This window comes from Cotesia typhae, unplaced genomic scaffold (genome assembly GCF_013202065.1).
Source record: "Cotesia typhae breed Kobodo isofemale line unplaced genomic scaffold, CoteBio_Ctyphae scaffold_13, whole genome shotgun sequence".
In the NCBI taxonomy this organism is placed as follows: Eukaryota; Metazoa; Arthropoda; class Insecta; order Hymenoptera; family Braconidae; genus Cotesia; species Cotesia typhae.
The window spans coordinates 16,756,101-16,777,409 of NW_027423774.1; the positions used below are offsets into that span (position 1 = coordinate 16,756,101).

Here is a 21,309-nt window from a genome sequence, read left to right on the forward strand (position 1 = left end):
GAAACTCTTCAAAATTATTTTCTTGATTCAAGTTAATTTTTTTTCGGTGCAGTATAGCTACTCTAGCCATCTAAAAGATCGTTTTAGTAGTCATACAGTATTTCTTCTGCAGGAATAAATATTGCTACAGTAACAATCTATGAGTAGGTATCTAATTGGTAGGAATCTAAATGAAGATCGCTCTTTTATAATCCATTACATGATTAAGTTCAGTTTCTTTTCAGGAGTACACTATTTGTTGTATTGTACGAACTGTAATTTCAATAAAATCAATTTAGTGACTGTTTACTTTGTTCAATTTGTAAGTCAAGAGATAACACTCAGTATCATAAAGTATGTTAATTACCTCGAAAGTCTCAGGAAAATATTCTAAATCTTAATAAATTGAATCGTCGAAGAAGTGATCAGTTCTCAAAAGCTTAGATTACCTGTTGATGAAAATACAGTATTAGAGTCTCCAGTTCATGATTGGTTGAGTTTGGATGTATATACAAAGCGAATAAATTCATTCAAGAATACGATCAAAAAAGATATAAATTTAATTGAACAATAATAACTCAAATTTAATTTTTAATAATCTTACAAAATTATTAAACATAATAATCACAGATGTTTGTGATTAAAATTATATTTCATACAATCTACAGAATAAAAGTTTTTAAATGTTCATTTTGTGTAAATTCAAAATTTCAAGAATATGTAGTTAAAAATTCTGACGTTTATACACGAAAGTCTGTACAATTATAATCTCTGTAAATAAACTTTTTTTTTAAGTTTGTGCTTGGTGAGTAATTATAAATAAAAATTAAAAAATTAGAGATATTAATGGGTGCTTTCATATTTAATAATATTCAAACTCAACATCACCAGTAAGTAATTATGTTAATACCATTTAGCATTTTAATTTTTAAGATTTTTATTCCATTAATTAAATTTTAATCAAATTTTGTAAAAAAGATTGAGCAAAAACTAAACCGTACTGTAATAAAATTTCTGATTTGTATTTCATTCACGTTACTTTTCATATTTTCATTGAAAAAGAACGTTGAATATGCGCTAAGATGTCACGTTTACAAATATGAATTTTTCTAACTTGCTTTGAAATTAAAAAAAACAAGTTATAAGTTTCCAATAAATTGATCGAAAGTTATAAATTCATTCTTTAATTTTTAATAACCACTTTTAATTGATTCCCTATTTTTTTATTTCTTTAAAAAAAAATCATGCAATATCCAGAACGTTCTAAGTAATGTCAATAAATGGTAATTAAAAAAAAATTTTTTTAATTAATTATTTTAATCATTAAAAAATAATTGACTTTATATCTAATAATAGTTTTGCAAAAATTTTAAGAAAAAAATTATTTGAGTTGAGAAAAATTTTCGACAGTTAAAAAAAATCTGTATGATGGTTGATCCTGCAGGCTATCCTTGAAACTTTTTGTTGTATATAAGTCAAATCTCTTAATAAAATAAATCATATGATAAATAAAATAAAATAAATATCAAAAATTGTTAAATTTGTCTCATAAAGAAAAATTAAAAAAAAAAAACACATGTGGCACTCGGGGACTGCCACGGTAAAGCTATTGCATAGCTTTTTTTATCAACTTATGCAATTATAATTATTTGTTTATTTTATTCATGCAGTATTAAGCTATTTTTTTTTCTTTGATATTAATTTAAGTTACACTTTTTGAGCGTGGTGACCGATAAGAAAACAAATTTTTTTCTTTTATTGAATAAATGAGAAGTTAATATTGTTCAAAATATTTTTATTATCTTACAAAATTTATATTCATAAATTTGAAGTTGTTGGCTGTGAAATTGATTTTCTTGTAGCGTTACATTTTCTATATTTTCAACAGCCCTACATTGCACGACATTCTCTTCATTACTGTCCAATTTTTGTGTTTTCCTGTGAAAAAAATGAGGAAATCGTAAAGTTGAATAATATTAAGGCATATATTACAATTTGTTTTTAAATATTATTATTAAATCAAATTACATATCCACGTAAGATTTTTCTGCATTACGTTGACGAAATTTCCTTTGACGTTCAGCATTTGATTTTGGTATTGGTTTTTTTATTTTTTTTTTTCATTTTTCTTCAAATCTTTCTGACGCTGATAATATGCCCTTTGACGTTCACAATTTCTTTTTCTTTTCAGCTCTTTAAGTATTTCTTCTCTAAAACGAAAATAGCTAGGTATAAATAATAGGTATAAATAATTAGGTATAAATAGTGTAATTACACACCAAAACAATTATTCATTCAAAAAATTTGAACAAAAAAAACGATATTTTTAAGAGTTTCATCATCGGATTTTGCGCGATGAACATTTATATAGATATAAAATATCATATATACTTTCTCTGTGCGGCATTAATGTGTATTACCTATACACAAAAAACAAAGGTACTAAATTAAGATCGCTCATTTTAATATCAAATATTTTTAGGTTATTTTTATAGCAGTATTATATATAAATTCAAAAAATACTGCATTTGTGATTATAATAAAATTTATGTATATAGAGTACTCACTCATTTTCTTTCACTATTTTTTCATCACTTTCTTCATTAATAAATGCACTTTGTTTATTCATATTCAAAACAATTTGTACACAAATTTTACGCGTACAGCTATTCACTGTTGTACATAGATGATAGATACCTATACAGTGTAAACTCTACACGCATACGTATAGTCGCACGTACACAAACACCGTGCCGAAGTCTACCGAACTGAAACGACGTTAGACGATTGTTAGGTTTTTTTCGTTACGGAATTTCTTGGTTCGGTCGCCGCGCTCAAAGCCCGCGATAAAAGCTATGCAATAGCTTAAAAAATTATTAATCTAAATTACGTCAGATTAAACCGTCAAGTAATGAAAAAAAAATTATTTCTGTCCCGTAATTTAAAAATAATTCTCAAGAGAGTTGATTAAATTATTTTTTATTGCATGAGCCTGATCTATTAATAGTTATAATTATACCACACCTATAACCTCTCACCGTAGGTAGAGAATAAGATGATTAAAATGAATGGGTGTTTGTGTTTGTATTTGTATTTATTGGGTGCGAGTGTTGGGTGTTGCGTCAGTGTAAGTATTGATGTATTTTACGTAGAGAACAAAGAGACTTGCGTTAATATAAATGAAATGGACAAACAGAGTAGTCAGGAGATGGCGGCCGGACGACCGACGCGACTCGAACGGCGATCGATGAAGCGTCGCCTGTACCTATTATTGTGGTGTCGTGAGGGTGGTGAGTAACTCTCTGTCGTCGACGTAGTAAGTAAAAGGGGTTGATATAACCGTCGATATAACCGTGAGTACAAGTGTGGGTGAGTAGTCAGTACAAGAAAGGAAGAGAGAGAGTATATGGTGTTTGGTACAACGAGAGAGATTGTCATAGAACGTTCAGGGAATCCGATACGATGTTTTAACCTTACAAGCATACCACGTCTCATGACAATTAGACTACAGTATTATTCGGTCTATAGGTCTATATGCTTTTTGGCATTAGTATGGGTATTAATATAATACAATACAATATATACTGTGCTATATTATACTGTACGATACAATATAACCCGATGTAACATGAGAAATAGAATAACGGTGTAGCCTAGAGGATAGATGTTAGTACGGACAATGTTAGTAGTATAGATATGGCATTAGTATTGGTGAGCAGTATGCCAACTATATACGTCAGCGATAATTTAAACGGCATAAGTCAACAGACCGAGTTAGCAGAGACCTTCCCCTTGAGATATGTTGCGTGAGATTTACTGGGATATATAGAGTTTGATACGCGTTTAACGGTTAATCTGGTGATTAATTGCGAGGCATATTAAGTATTTACGAGTCATGCTAATAGTCGGCAGCTTTGTTTTTTTGATATCTTGTTATTATTTTTATATTTATTACTCAAGATGGTGTTTAAATGAGAGTTTTAGTGGTGTTATTAAGCCAAACTACCATGTATTTAATCAATTTTTTATAGGACTAATTTGACGTCTACTATATTACACTATAGCCTGCTTACATGGACAAAAAAATAGTTCTATTCAGGTAATACCATCACACACACTTCAGCGTGTTGAATATCGTATATTTTCTACTTTTTTTGTGCTTTTTTTTACTATCTCTCACTTAGTTTTAGTTGTGAGCATTTTCGAATGCTTTATTAATTTATTAATCACTAGAATTCAAATTTGCGCGCGCCTGAGTTTACGGTTTGCATATATTTTCATGTTTGTGATATATTTGACCAATCACGTTACGAATGGTTTGCTTACATGATATATTTTTTATCTAAATTATAAGAGTGGATATTAACTAAACTATTGCATGTCTCACAAGCGAAGCGGATGAGGTTGTGCTCTACTGTCGCCTTACAAAAATCAAGCGATTTCTTGAACTAAAATTGTCTCTATTTATTTTCTATCGCACTTGTGGAACAATATTTACACATAAATGTCATAAAAAAATATTAGTTTCAACATTTGTGAAATTTTTAAAAGACATTTTGCTTTTTAAAGAAACAAAAAAAAATGTTTAAAAAAATTATTCCGTGGACGTCCGACTGTCAAATGTATGTATGGAAACCGGTGTGGTCACGATAACTACCGAAAAACTTATGGTAGTACTACCGGTTTTAGAATTGACCTTCAGAATTTAATGAAATTTGGCAAATTGGTACTTTATAATATCATAATTAAGCAGTAAGATTTTTGGAAGCCTGGCGAGTCCTGAAAAAAAGATATTAATATTTACACATTTTTGCCTTTACCATTTATCCTTATGGAAAATCACAGACTTGCATTTATTTCACAAAATTGGACGTACAGATTCTAATAAAAATTAAGACAACGAGAGAAAATAACATCTAAAACATATTTTATAACAATCAGTATGGTTTCCGAACATATGAGAATATTTATTAATAAAACACATTCAAAAGTTATCTCTGTCTCTCTTTCTTCAACGTGATTTAGTATAAGAAAATCTACTACGTTAATCAAATAAGGTTAGGCTTTGGGATTTGACTCTTGTGGTAACGGTAGTAGTACCTTAACTAATCAAGTATATTTTTTTATACGCTTCAGTATGGTTTAAAATTAAGTCCTTTCAAATATGACAGTCTAATTCAATGTAATTTATTTATAATTAGCAATAAACTAAAAATTCACTAATCGTTTGTTTATCTACATCTATGTAAATCAGGTTCGTTTACAACACATGTGCAGTACCTTTCTTTTCTGGATAGACAATAGCGCAAAAGATTTAAAAGTATTTTATTTTAATCAATTTTATTATAGAAAATGAGATTATGAGGTGTGCACTTTTAGATTTTCCAAATTTTTTTTTATTTTGAATCAAACTGTTTTTAAAAAATTTATTATTTGTTGATTAATGTTAGTTTAGTTATTTTCTTAGTTATAATCATGTATACAAGCAAACTTTTCGATATCCCGTAGAGTGTAATTTATACAAACCTCAAAAACTTTGAAATTCAATAACTCTGAAACTATCTTGTTCACAAATTTCATTTTCTACAACAATCGATCCAAATTTAAGAACAATACTCAGAAAACCCACTTTAAACAATTTCAATTAATTGAAAAAAAAACTACACACAGAAAAAAAAATTATTTGAATTGAATAAAGAATTTTGAAGAACTTCATTTCCTTGATTTAAGTAGAAAAACTCTTAAGAAATTTTCCTTGGTTTAAGTAAATTTTACTTGATTCAAGAATTTTTCGTCTTGATTCAAAACAATGAAACTTTTCAAAATTATTTTTTTGGTTGAAGAATTTTTCTCTTGATTCAAGTTCTGTGTATTAATTACGAAAGATTTTTGTTGAATTTTTAATTTGAAAAGTGGCAAAAAGCTAGTATGTATATTAGGGTGTCTATCATTTCCCAAGTTGGCTTTTTATTTTTACCCTCAAAAAAAAAAATTATACTATACCAAAAAAAGTTCTTAATTTACATATAAAACCGTGCGAAAACTATGTTACATTTCTCATTTAAATAACATGGGATTTTTTTTTGTACTTTTTACAATTAATTTTCGATCCCTAGAATAAATAGCAGTACAGAAATGATCGATGCATATTTTAGTAAAAAATAGCAAGAAAGCTCTTTTATAATTTTTCGATAAATCTATTCCTTTAAAAGTTATCCAAGGGTAAAGTTAAACTTGTAAGAACTTTTGAGGTTTTTCACTTCTTCGGTAAATCTGTCATACTCATTGCAAGCAAAATTTTGCTGTGAATTGTTTTCTTATAAGTGTTATATTCATACATGGCACTTAATCGATAATATGAATTGATATTTCTTAAAAGAACTCCGGATACAGTACAGGAAACTTTTACAGAAAAATAATCTTTGTATTAAATTTCGTAATTGCACAAAATATTTTTACTTTAAATATGAATATAATTTACATGCGCTATTCCTAAACAATTGCTACCGCTAGATTCTCCATCATTCTTTAGAGTTAGGGAGTCTTGAAACATCTTCGTGTGTGGTTAGTGGAGATGGAGCGAATCACAACGCACTGCGAACTTGTGTGAGTGACACGCGAGCGTATTAGTGTCACCGTGAATACCCTTCCACCAATTTTAACCCCACTTGGCGGACATTGATACTTCTCTAGTTGAAAAATGTATTGATATTGAATCTGTGTATTTTTTTATGTTCTTGTTACACGTTTTCGTGCTACGGTAGTAGTATAGAGTGGGATTTCAAAACCAAGTGCTAAAGGGCTAAGAAAATTTTCTATCAGCTGACACAAAAAAATATACACACTTGATAATTATTAAGAATATATTTCTTGTCTGAAAAATTGGTCCAATACATCAAAATATTTTTTAATAAATTAAAAAAAAATAACTACTTGTATATGTTTACCCATAATAATGAAACCAGATATTGATGTTTTTGTCAAGAAATCAATAAATTTGGATGGTTCATTTGAACGGATTTTCCGGATATAAAATTACTTTCTGGACAGTAAATTTTCTTTCTTTCAATGTAATATAAATATTGAAGGATGAAGAATTAAATATTCTTATGAGATTAAAAATTTTCGCACTAAACTAAACGGATAAAAAGTTAATTTGGTTGAAGAAAAAAAAATTTTAAACGAAGAAAAATTTATTTAATCTAAAAATAATCTCTAGGCTTAAGATTTTTTTTTCTTGACTTAAGGAGGGTTTACACTTTTTTCTCTCTCGCCCTCTATTGGTCAAACGAAAATATCTCTGTCATACTTGCACAACAAATGGAATCTTAAAAACCATTTTATACATAAATAAATGAAAATTTTCAACAAAAGCGCTTCGCTCTTCGATAGGTAATTAAATTATCTATTGAAAAGCGAATCGTTTTTTTTTTTTAATTAAATCTTATACATGAACAAAACATGTTTGAAAATTAACGATCAACCGCTTTTAAGATCATTATTTTCCTCAAAATAGTATTCTTAGTTTAGGATTTTTTCTCTTGAGTCCAGTGAACTTTTTTCTTACACTGACCAATGATAGGTATGCGCATGCGTACAATCAGTTCTTACAAAGCTACATTTTTACAAAGCTCTAATATACATACAGATCTTAAAATCGCTGAAATGATTTTTTCACAGTACTTAAGATCTTTTTCGTAACTGTATTTGATTAATTAGTTCTTATATAATCTAAAAAAATTCGCAGTTAATATTGCTGGCAACTCTGCAGATTAAAATGTATCAAAAATCTCTACTTTATCATTATACAGCTTCTACACTAATCGAAAAAATTTTTTGATTTCTCAAGTACGAAGAGAATGACATTTGCTGCTACTATATCTAAAAATATTTTAATTAAACATATAAAGATATTAAAATGAAACAAAAAATGTCTACAAACAATAGCGTGTAAGACTGGTATCTTTAACCTTTGTCTACCTTTGATCTAGTTTGAAGATTAATAAAATAAATGATTGAGCTTAGATGGTCATTAAAGTTCGCAAAATAAAGAACAGCATAAGCCACCTAGTCATCAGGATAGAGCCTACAATTTTCAGCAAATCTTTCTCGAAAGAAACTAATTCTAACTAAATGAGACTTAAATCGAATTAATATCGTTTAACTTTTTCTAAAGTCGCACTCCGATAATTTTTTTAAATTTAATACAATTTCAAGACATTTAATTTAAAATTCAATAAATTTCGATTAGAATCTTTGAAGCTCAAATAATTTTTTTAATATCATTATAGACTCAATGTGTCTTTTGATAAACCATTGCTCAAAAAAAAATATTTTTTTGTCAATTAGAAATTTTTCTGTAAACAAAAAATGTACAAGAACAATTAATAATAATCAAATTTTATCGGTCCGCCTTAAAAAGGAATAAATAAATCAATTCAGTAAAAAAAAAATGGACTACTGAGAAACAAAAGGCTTAAATAACTTTAGTAGTCTGTATTTTATAAAGTGATTTTATTGTGAGTCAAGGGGAAGGATCCTTGCCACGACTATTCAGATATAATCCCTCGCAACTCGCAAGTGAACTAGACTATGAGTCATGGGTCTTTACACGCTGCTACTCGGTGTACTGTGAAATCGATTAATCAGAGGCAAATGTTCACGACATTGTTTTGCTGACTCGTTCTTCTCATTGATGATCCGATAACTTTATTGTTTATGATTAAATTTTGTTCTGTAGTAGTATAATAGACTTATATATCTAATTGGCTTATAAAAACCAAAATTGAGAATCAACTTCAACAAACAAAAATAATGCGATTAGGTGTTTATAAATTTGCTGTTTTAACTTTAGAAATTAATAACTTAAAAAATTACTAACAACCTGCAGTCACTATGCGACTGCCGAGATTTACGAATTATAAATTATGAATTTTCAAAGATCAACTTTCAGTGAAGCTATAGAATTAAAAACAATTTAATAAAATCATTCCATCAATAATCTGCTATTTTTTTTTTCTTAATAGGAAAAATCGTGTAGCTTCACTGTTAATGAACCGTTCTTTTTAATTCTTTTTCTTACTTTTTAGAATCAATGACAATTTCTTTGAAAAAAACCACTTTTAATCATTATCAAAAGTATAAATGAGGAGTTGAGTTTTAAAAGGGTATCTTTTCATTTTTGATTAACCGAGACAAAAAACTGTTTGTTTTCAATTATAAGCATTTTTATTTAACTGGTTTAATTTAGCTATAAAGTGCTATCGGTTATAAAGCTACAATTTTATTTTCATTTAGAAATCTTTATAATTCTAAAAGTAATTAATATTTAAAAGTTCAAAAAACTGCTCTTTTAAAATATGAAAAGATACCTTTTTGAAAATTACCTCCTCAAATGAGTTATTATTCACCTTTTTTAAAAAAAAATTTAGGGGACCCTTTTGCCCGGGTCCCCTTAAACAGAAATTGGATAATTTCAATTCATAGATTTTGAAAAATTCGAACTAAGCTCGAATGTAGATTGGATCTTTTTTTGGCCATTTCTAATGGAATTTCAAGATCATTCGAGAAAAAAATAGTAGATTTTTTCGATGCAGCCTAATGTAAATTATATGTATATATTGTTTCATAAATTAAAAGGTCAAAATGTCCCAGAAGTAAATAAATGGTTGAGTTTGAATAAAAGTAAAATGTTGTAGAGCCAAAAATGAATATTGATGTTTTGGTTGGTATAAAATAGTGAATCATTGTAAGTGCTCTCATCGAAATTGAAGTTAATGTTGAGAAGACGTTGGAAGTGTGCTCGTGAGAGTGGAAAAGTCTGGAGAAAGGAAAAGCCGGAAAAAAGCGAGCGAAGGTAGTGGTGGGAACCGGTGGGGAGTCAAGAGTTAAAGTCTAGTGTGTTGAGGAACAAAGAGCTGCATAAAGCAGTGACTGAGCATGGTATGCCTGGAGTGAGAGGATAAAAAGAAATGATAAAAAGTGAGAGAGCATTGTCCGTTGGAGCATACGATTCACAAATTTCCTCACCCCCGGGAAATCTTAGATTCTATGGGTTCTTTTTTTATTTTGTTACCGGGAATGCGTGTTTGTTTTTGTCAACTATTTTTATTTTTTCAACCCCTGAAAGGACCTATACCGGATATCACTCTCTACCTCGAATCATTTAGTTCCGTTTCACTGTGGGAATAATCAAATAAAACCCTCGAGGGCTGTATCTTGTAGGTCGAAGGTAAATAGAACCCGAGGTCATTTTTTACCTTTTGTTTTTTTTTTTTATACATTGAAGAGAGTTAGTTTTGAAAAGTAACATACAAATGCTAAAAAGTTTTGTAACATCATTTACAGGAATTTACTCTTTTTTTAGCATTGCTACCCTGATAGCCAGCGCTTTCTCAGTAAGTGTTGACTTCCAGCAGTTACGGTTAATTTATACATCAAGTGGGCGGTAATTCTTCTTTCAACAACACTTGTAAGCAAATTGACGTAAATCTACGGCCGCAACTTGAATACAAGTTAACAATCAAACTTGTAGTTAAATTTCCTTTCAACTTTACTACAATTTGAAGGAAATACTTGTATAGCAAGTTTTGACGTCTATTTGCAGAGTAAGTTATAGGTAACTAATAGGTAATCGCTCGCTTTGCCAACTCTTTCCGTCAAGTTTGCTTCAAATTGCGGACGTAGATTGACAGTAAGTTATAGGTAAGGTGGCTATCAGGGCACTTACTGAGAAAGCGCTGGCTATCAGGGTAAGAATGTAATCTTTAATTTCGAACAAATGCCTATGTTATTGACGCAATCCTTCACAGTCTTGCAGTGAGTACTGAAAAAATCTTCTTTATCAACTGTAAGTACATTCTAGGAATCTGTAAACTTACCTTGATATCCACCTCATGATATAATTCTCAGATAATCTAACCCTGATAGCCACCTTACCTATAACTTACTGTCAATCTACGTCCGCAATTTGAAGCAAACTTGACGGAAAGAGTTGGCAAAGCGAGTGATTACCTATTAGTTACCTATAACTTACTCTGCAAATAGACGTCAAAACTTGGTGTACAAGTATTTCCTTCAAATTGTAGTAAAGTTGAAAGGAAATTTAACTACAAGTTTGATTGTTAACTTGTATTCAAGTTGCGGCCGTAGATTTCTGTCAATTTGCTTACAACTGTTGTTGAGTGAAGAATTACCGCCAACTTGATGTATAACTTAACCGTAACTGCTGGGAGTCAACACTTACTGAGAAAGCGCTGGCTATCAGGGAATTTGACGAAAAGTAGGTTGGCAATAAGTGTTAATCTACTACTCATCGTTAAATTATGGTCAAGTTTACTTCAAAAGAATTGTACTGAAAAAATTTCCGTTAAGTTGACCGAAATTTTTAATCCAAGTTTACTATAAGCTTATAGGTAATTTGTTTATAAATATCGGCACTACCTTATTATCAACTTGTATATGAGAATGGGCATTTGTGGACTTGACGTTAACTTATCTTGCAATCACTTAACTACAAGAACTTATAGTATGAGGTGGCTATCAGGGTAAAAAAAATTTTTTTTTGGTGACGTTTGAAAAATTTTATATTTAAAATTTTTAAAAAGAAATTTTTCTACAATTTTTATCTATTTTTAAAAATTAAGGGTAGACATCAGTAGCCCACAATCCGATTACCCAGATCTAACATTGGACAGAATAATTTTACCAGAATTGCGCTTACCCAGATTTCTGAAATACAGTACATCGTTTACCCAGACATCCATTTACCTAGAGTTTCTCTTACCCAGGCATCCGTTAGCGCAGAAGATCATTTACACAGGCATCCATTCACACAGGTTTCTTTTGCCCAGACTTTTGAATTTTATCTTAGTAGTTCAATACAATTATAGTAGATGACGACAACATGATCAATTATGATTTAAAATTATGAAATAGGTTGGTAGCCAAAAGAGGAGCCGAATCTGAGAGAGCGTTTGGGTAATGTCACGGTTACCACAGTGACAATAAAGTGTGTTAGTTAAAGTTTTTATTAAATGGAGCGAACTAATTATTTAGAGGATAATTTAAAATTGAACCACAATAAAATCGGTAAGTAATTATTATTATTATTATTATTATTATTATTATTATTATCATTATTATTATATTATAATGTTATAATTTTTTTTATTCATTATCAATAACACAGAAAAGAAATTAATTGAACAAATTAAACAAATTAATTGAACAAATAAAACAAGTAGTCCAAATTGAAATTTTTAGATATAATTAACGATTAATTATTTTCATTTTCTTGTGATAATTGTTCAACATAAATGTCATTCCCTTCTGAGTTGATATTATAATGAGTTGATTGCACTGGCACATCGGTCCTAACCTTGAAATCAAGTTTTTCCATTGTCCCAGCAACCAGTGTTGATTTAAAAATTTTTTCAGCATTTATGAATTTTAAATCATAATTTATGGCGGTTCTACAAACTCAGTCACGCCTCTACCAGCTATCAATGGAACATGTGGATGGCAAACTTTAACTTAATTATTATTATAATTTTCCATCTCAACCGCCACGAGAAAAATACTGTGCATTATTTATTTATTTATCAGATTAATATTATTGAGGTGTACTCTTATTATCTTAATAATTAAATATACATTTATTAAAGGTTAATTCATTTGATTTTTATTATTTAGTTAAAAATAACTATAAATTGATCATGTTGTCGCCATCTACTATAATTGTATTGAACTACCAAGATAAAATTCAAAAGTCTGGGCAAAAGAAACCTGTGTGAATGGATGCCTGTGTAAACGATCTTCTGCGCTAACGGATACCTGGGTAAGAGAAACTCTGGGTAAATGGATGTCTGGGTAAACGATGTACTGTATTTCAGAAATCTGGGTAAGCGCAATTCTGGTAAAATTATTCTGTCCAATGTTGGATCTGGGTAATCGGATTGTGGGCTACTGATGTCTACCCAAAATTAATGAAATTTGTAAATTATGATTACAAGTCGAGAATAAAGAAATTAAAAGAAGTCGGTGGTAAGTAGAAGACATGAGACCGTTTTTACCAACGTGTGATAGCCTCAGATGAATTTAAAGAGAAAGGATAACTAAACATTTAAAAGATACTTTTTAAAATTTCATAGGAAATTGTATAAAAGATAAATAAGAATTCCAGTAAATGTTAAAATTCTAATGGACGATCTATGAAATGAAATTAATTTCTTTTAACAAGAAGGAACGAGTAATAAATAAAAAAAGGGTGCGTGTACTTATGTACACGTGTAAGAAGTTATACTTCTTTGGCATAATAATTTTAATAGTTTTTTAATACTTTTAACATTAAAAAAAAAATAGTTTTTGATTGTATGCAAATAATTAATTACAATAAAATAATCCAAGACTGGAAAAGGAGTTATTATAGTCAATAAAGTTCAGTTTACATTTGAAAAATTAAATAAATAAATATTTATTATTATTCTCTTACATTAAGTGTAACATAAATTCTATTATTATTCGAATGTTGTTTTTAAATTATGTTTATTATTATTAATTATTAATTATTTTATTATATTATTCACTCAATTTAATAATAAATATTAGAAATTAATATTTAAATTTGATGTTCAATTTTAATTTTTTATCACAAATTTTTCACTTAATGTTTTATTAAATTTATTTCTTTTTTTTTTTTAAATATTAAATAATTAATAATAAATATTTAACGTTAATAATTTAATAATATTTAGTATGAATTATATTAAATAATAATTTTGTCATTTATATTACTAAGTAATACATACAGATAGAGTTAATCTAAATTGTATTGGAGCACTTAGGAAGGTTGATGAGCACTGTTTTTTCACAAATATTTTCTAATATTAATTAGTATTGATTTAAATATTTAATTCAAATCACTTCTGATTATAACACGTGTTTTAAATGTAGAAACTCAAAGCATGTGGATAAATAATATAAATATAAATACACAGTGAACACAAGCGGCGTGCGTGCCAACATGCGCCACTAATAGAGGTTCTATTTCTGTTTTGTTGGTAGCATTTTTTCCTCAACTTAATGAGCAATTTAGTGGGCAACTTCATTTCTGTTAATTTTGTGTCACGGTGTGCGCGCGCATCGTAAAATTTCACTCTCATCAATTTTTCATAACGCGCCTAAAGAAGTATAACTTCAATAATGAATATAATAAGGTAGATTATTAATTTTACGAGCTACACGCCGTGAAAATGTGTAAGATTGTTTGGAATTTCAATATAACAGTCATTAAATATTGATGATTTGGTTCTTCAAAAGAGATGGAGTCTACTGTTATCCATATAAAGCCTCAAATCCACGATCTATTCTCATTTCCGAGGATACTTACCACTTACCAACGAACAATATTGTGTATTATATGTAGACTATGTATATAATAAAATCCACACAGGTGGATACGATTGTGTTGATAGTCTCACATACGATTTAAAATCTATTCTAAAGGTGTTATGTTTAAAAGTCGTGAAAATAGTATGTACTCCGAGGAGATACATCCGATCGATCGTGTGTACCGTCGGTCGCAAGCGATATGTTACCGCTAATTTGGATTTATGTTCGCGTTCGTATGTCGGGAATCCCTGGCAGCTGCACGATGATACCGATCCCACTCTGTTTAACATTATATAAACCTATTTTTGCCGCCCTTTTATAGACAATTCAAATCCAACACTTATTATTTTAAACCCGTGCCAGATAAGAATAATTGTTACAGCCATAAAAATAATAATAATAAAAGTTAACATTCTTTTAACTTTTATATTTATATTGTTAAATTTTAACACGTACTCTGATTGGGGAATTTACTTTCTGTATCGTTAATATATCATATATTGTAACTGCTAACCGATATTGTTATATGTTATAAGTTATAACTATAACTTGCTGTAAATATTCATATTGTAAAAAATCATTAACATTACTATTGCATTTATGCGAATAATATTTCACTTATATTATTAATAATAATAATTTGTTGAAATGTTAACACGACTTTCCTGATCATTCATTGACAATTACTATTTATTACATTGAGTTATGTTCTGTCATAATTTATGGCTCTTTCAGACTCTTTGGTTATTGCAATTAACATTCACTGTATCGGTGATATTGTACCAGATTTATGAACATTATTTTTTGTCAGTGGAAATATTTCACTATAATGTTAAAAAAAATGTCTTATTGTTGATTTTATGATTTCGCTTGATTTAATGATATGATGCGACTGGAGATGCATGCAGTTTTAATCTGATTTTAGGAGAAAATTACATCTCTTTACTTGCTACGTAGATATTTTATTTGTCTTGTTTTGGTAGTTAAGGCTGCAGTGTTAATTATAATATAACTGTATTTTTTGTTTAATTATTTATCATTTCCTGTGTTTTTGCAAAAAGTTTTTGATATTTTTTAAGATCAGCTTTTTCGATAGCTTTTTAACTCAATTTAAGGGGAGCAATATAACTGAGCACACTTTTAACAAAAGATTGAGTAATATTTTAGAGAACTGTGATTAAAATAATTTAATAAGATCTCAGAAAAGAATAAAGAAACAACAAAACGGATGGCAAGATTAACTTCAAAACCGTGTGTAATTTAGTGCGTTATTTCAAGACACATCAAGTGTGTACTATGATTTGACGGCATAATGATTTTTTCACAGGATTGAAAAGTATATTTTACATTTTAACTTCCAGTTAAAATGTGATGCTTGCTTCAAAAAAGTATTTACGTCGATAGGTATTTTTCACGAAATTCTTGGTGCTTTTCTTATTTTATCATTACTAAATTTGGAAAATTTTCATCAAGTTAGTGAAATGTTTAGTTAATTTTAAACGAATTTCATCGAAGTTAAAAGAATGAAGAAAATTTAGTGACGAACATATCTTCACGATTAAAATAGTTTTTCTTTCAGCTAAATAAAGTTCCATCGGAACGGTCTTAGATTTCATTTGTACTTTTTTATGGTATCGTTAAAGACGTGCAATTACCTTTTTTTCAATGATTTTCTACAAATAAGCCTGAAAAAAAAATTTCTTAGTAATAAGAACTTTTTTACTCAAATCAAGAAGGTGAAATTCTTCAAAATCATTTACTTGACTGAAGTTAAATTTTTTTCTGTGTAAATCTAGACATATATATTTATATATGCGAGCATATATGTAGATATATATTCTATTATCTATTGCGAAATATAAGTTTACATATATTTAGCTCAAAAAAAATATATGTAAAAATATATATTCGTATTTATTTTTCCATGCGGGTATTTTGAGCCGTTTTTTATGTTAAGGGGGATAGCCACTGTAAAATTTCGGAAAAAAAATTTTTTTTTTTTTTCATTAAACTGAAGTTTATATATTCAAAATTATGTATTTCAAATTTTATAGAAAAATTCCGAATAGTTTTCGAGTTATAGTCATTTTTATAAGAGCGCGTCGATTGACCGTTTTACGCGCGGCGCTTCGACGAAAACGTCGCCTGCTCGCTCCGTCTTTGATTCGTACGGGTTGGCGATTGTTTTCCCTCACGATTGTCAACCGTTACAATTATTTGACTTTTAAGTTTAGTTTGACAGTTAAGTTTAGTTGTTTTGTATGAATACACACTCGTTCTTTAATTTATTGAGTTTCTTAGTGTACTCGTTATTGTTTACTTACTTATTTTTTTTAAATCTTCTGATCTTTTTTTTTGTTTATTTAACAAAAAAATTTGTTAAATAATGGATCGTAAACAAAGTAAAGTTATTAAAAACGAAAGAAAACTGCCAAACGACAGGAAAAAATTTAATCGACCGCTCAACAGATATGAAACTGAAAAAAATACTGGCTCTCAACGACGTGATAGTGCTTCCAAGAGGAAATTATCACAAAAATCTGATTGTACAATTGATTCGAGTATTAGCTACAAAATTATAAATTTTTTTTCGATATTTAATTTACTAAGTGGCTGTGTATCGTGTAAAAAGTGTGGTGGTGATGTAAACTTTACTGAGACAAGTATTCGAGGATTAGGTTTTAAACTAGTTGTGAATTGCAAAAATGTGATCCAGTTTTGATAAATTCATGTCCACTCATCAAGAATGCGTATGAAATTAATCGCCGTTTCATCTTTGCAATGCGGATAATTGGTATTGGGTTATCTGGAGCTGAAAGATTTTGTGCTTTCATGGATTTACCACGACCAATGTTCCATAGCTTTTACGATCGTCTGGTCACACAAATCAGAAATGCAGCTAGAAACTGTTGTGATTTAGTGTTGAAAAAAGCTGCTAAAGAAGAAATCCAAGAAACCTGCAAGCATTTAAAATCCAATGACATTCCTGGAATTTCTGTCTCCGGTGACGGTAGTTGGAAGAAAAGAGGGTTTAAATCTTCATTTGGTATATCTTCTCTAATTGGTTACTTCACTGGCAAAATCGTAGATGTAAGTATGAAATCCAGTTATTGTAAGATGTGTGCGCTAATGAGCTCAAAAAAGGAACAGCTGAATACGATCAATTTATGCAAGACCATGCTCTAGACTGTCCAATAAACCATGAAAATTCTTCTGGACAAATGGAGGTAGATGGAATAAAAGAGATGTTTATGCGATCAGAGTTATTACATAACGTTAAGTATGTAAACTATATAGGTGATGGTGACACTAAAACGTATAAAAATATTTGTGATGCTAAACCGTATGGGGACATGGTGAAGATAAAAAAAAAAGGAATGTATTAATCACGTGCAAAAACGAATGGGCAGTCGACTAAGGGCTTTGAAGAAGCAACGAACTAACAAGAAGACAAAAACAGGAAAAGAAGAAAATACACAGAAAAGTTTAGGTGGGAAAGGTCGATTAACGGACAAAGCAATTAATGAATTTACAAAGTATTATGGTTTAGCAATCAGACGTCATTCTAATGATGTTGATGAGATGTATAATGCTATTTGGCAAACATTTTATCACAAGTTTTCATCACCCGAAGATCCGCAGCATTTTCTTTGTCCTGAAGGTGCAAATTCGTGGTGTCAATTTCAAAAAGCTGTGGCAACAAATACTTTGGACTCATTAGTTGAAAAACCACCACTTCCTGCGGATATTGCGGAAGCTTTAATACCGATTTATGAAGATCTATCGAATCCAGAGTTATTGGAACGATGTGTCGGTGGGTTTACACAAAATAATAATGAAAGCTTCAATGCATTAGTGTGGCAGCTCGCCCCAAAAACAAATTCTTCTTATTCCCTTATTGTTGAAATAGCTTTATATATTTCAACAATTACATTCAATGATGGGGCTCTAGCAACTCTGAAGATATTAGAGAATCTCGATGTTAAAGTAGGACCAACACTCTACTCATACTGCGCTGAGCGCGACGCTACTCGGGTTAAAGCTGCTGAAAGCCGCATGGAAACGGCCAGTAAAAAAATAAAAAAGTCAAGGTCAATACTAAAGATAAGGAGGAAGAACCCTCATATGGCCCAGGACTTGATAGTTTGATGTGAGTATGAATATTTTGTGAAAGACTAGATTTTAAAGTTGCGAGAATCTTCTTAAAACTTTACTCGCGTTTTTCTCAAAACGACTTTTTTCAAACTTTCCGGTACTGTAACTTTCGTAAATATGAACCGATTCTCAATTTTTTTGTTTCCCCGTATTCGTCTACTTAGTGGCTATCGTCGCACGTAGGGGATTTTGAAAATTTTAATTTTTAAGATTTTTAAGGCTGTTTGAGTCCAAAAAATGAGGAAAAAGACGAAAAAATTTTCAATATGGCGCCATTTTTTCTCAAATCAAAATTTTCAAAATCCCCTACGTGCGACGATAGCGACATTCCTATAGATTAAAATGCCGTTTGGTTTTTTTGTTTCAGATAATCCGTTTTTGAGTTACAGTACCGGCAATGGAGGGGGAAATTTTTTTGGTGCTCTACAAAAATGTTTATAACTTTGTGATAACAAAATATTTTTGAATAAAAATTTAGGAGAATTATCCTCAACATATACTTTATAAAACAAAAAAAACCCGATCCCCAAATTCCTTTATTATCCTAGTAAAAAAAATTCCCGAAAATTGCCTATTTTTTCCAGCGTCACAGTGGCTATCCCCCTTAATTGATTTCTAGGTTAATTAAAAACTATTTTTTAATTTTTTTTTTTCCATTTATTTTGGAATGTTTATAAATAATTGAAAATTATCAATTTTAACTTGTTTATCTAATTAGATATTTGCGAGTTTATCTAATGTTTATCTAATTAGATATCGGTGAGAAAATCGTTTCGCGATGGTTAAAATTATCCGTTACGAGACCACTGTCCATCTGTTTTGGTATAATATATTGTTCAATAATAATCAACACATAATAAAAAATTTTTGAAGGAATTTTTTTTTGTATATTATTAGCAATATCATATTTACAATTTATTTTGAAAGTATCTAAAACTAGAAGAAAAATTCAACTTAACCAATGAGCGCTGTTGTGCATGGATTCAAAATGTATTTAAATAAGAAAAGATCTTAAGCTATCGATTAATGATCAATATATCTGTCAATCAATAATATAAAAGTACATCAGATCATGAATCGATTGATCAACTGAAAAATAAAAAATTTTTTTTCTCAGTAATACTCATTGCCAATAGGTATTAAGTTAAGATAAATTAAGATTGTTATCATTTGAATATAATTTTATCCAAATTAAAAATATGGTTCAATGTAAAATACTTGCTTCCCACGATAATAAACGTTAATATAATGATTAAAATATTGATACCAATCAATTTACAGATTAGAATATGCCTTACCTGCCCTGTACTATCATTCAATTCTAAAATAATGATAATAATAAATTTAAATAAGAGCATATAAATAAAATAAGTGTATATAACTTAGAGAACATAAACGGTCATGAATTATCCTCGGTTGAATCGGCGATTTAACGAGACGATAGACATTTTAATCTGGTTCTAACAATGTAAAGAAACAAGAGAAGGATATATATGAGTAGATATGAAATAGTAGTATATAGTATACATATTATCGGTGAAAAATGATAAAACTACCACCAAATGAGGGATTTGATAGGTAAAGATATAAAAGAGAGAGCATCATTACTGGCCATTATCCCGAGCGGTCGTGTCCCAACCACTGTAATTTCAATTTCATTTTCTCCACTACGCTTTTTTTTATCTTTATTTTAGATTTTTATTTTCTTTCATAAAATTTTTATTCACTCTATCCCTCGTCTTTCTTACTACTCGCGGAAAATACTCCGATGCACTGACCATAGTCTTGAGGACCGATGGATTACAACGTTTGTACCCAAGCGGCACCGCAGGCCGCGTCAATCGCCCCCCGACTCGCTTCACTACAGACTACAGTACTCTACGTTTTATCTAACTATTTTTAAAAACACTAAATTCTCAGATCCTTTGCACCTTTGCCTACAATCTTTTATTCACTTTTATATTACCCACACCGACGATGCCTCAAGTAACTCTATCGTACTCATTTTCAATATCAAATTTCACATTTTTCTTCAGATGCTATCAAATTATAAATCATTTAAATTATTTTTATATTATAAACTGTACTCCTTCAACACTTATCAAAGATTAATTGAAATTTAATTGATGGTTCATTGCAGTAAAGAACATATTTGAGTAACAAATTATTTATTAAAGACCATCCTTTTATTGGCATAGATCAATATGTGATAATATTTTCTGATATGGCCCATATTAGGCTATAAATGAGAATGTAAAAAAAATTTATTATAATTTGTCAATTTTTCATTTTTTCTCGGAAAAGTGTACATCAATTTACATTTCATATTAAACAAAAATTGGTTTAGTCAAAATAACCGGATCATAAAATAACTGCGGACAAAATAACCGAACGACATTATAACCATGTAACGAAATAACCAAATAATAAAATAACAGAACGACAAAATATTATAATCAAAATATTTTCGCATCAACACACACAGAATCCATGAAAAAAAGACACATCTAAATAAAAAGCTTCGTTTAATGGCCTATTTTCGAATAAACACACACAAAAATCATGTTAAAAGAGTGCAACATTCATTATGAAATTAAATATAATGATTTCCGAATTAAATTCACCAAATTGCATGCTTCATTTCACGAAGCGTTTCATGTTATGTATCATTCTCATATCTAGTGGTGCAAAGTATTTATGATACTATGTATCATTCTCATATCTAGTGGTGCAAAGTATTTATGATACATGATTTTCTCTATTAAATTTAAAAAAGTACAAATA

At 29.4% G+C, this 21,309-nt stretch overlaps 1 protein-coding gene and 1 long non-coding RNA gene across 3 annotated transcripts; one reads left to right on the forward strand and one right to left on the reverse strand.

The window, feature by feature from the left end:
• Positions 1–116: 116 nt before the first annotated feature.
• Positions 117–2,661, reverse strand: LOC141535043 (uncharacterized). 2 transcript variants are annotated; one of them, XR_012480537.1, is made up of 5 exons: positions 2,547–2,654; positions 2,008–2,189; positions 1,787–1,917; positions 347–428; positions 117–252 (listed from the first exon to the last, which is right to left on the reverse strand). It is a non-coding gene; the product is annotated as an uncharacterized LOC141535043 (long non-coding RNA). The 2 variants fall into 2 exon arrangements; XR_012480538.1 differs by lacking the exons at positions 117–252; positions 347–428 and adding an exon at positions 2,259–2,399 and having other exon boundaries at positions 1,797–1,917; positions 2,547–2,661.
• Positions 2,662–17,447: 14,786 nt separating this feature from the next.
• On the forward strand, positions 17,448–18,735 carry LOC141534618 (uncharacterized). Its single transcript, XM_074254062.1, has 2 exons — positions 17,448–17,460; positions 17,557–18,735. Exon 2 carries the CDS (start codon positions 17,773–17,775, stop codon positions 18,517–18,519), a length of 747 nt encoding a protein of 248 aa, XP_074110163.1. The 5' UTR covers positions 17,448–17,460; positions 17,557–17,772; the 3' UTR covers positions 18,520–18,735.
• Positions 18,736–21,309: the final 2,574 nt, after the last annotated feature.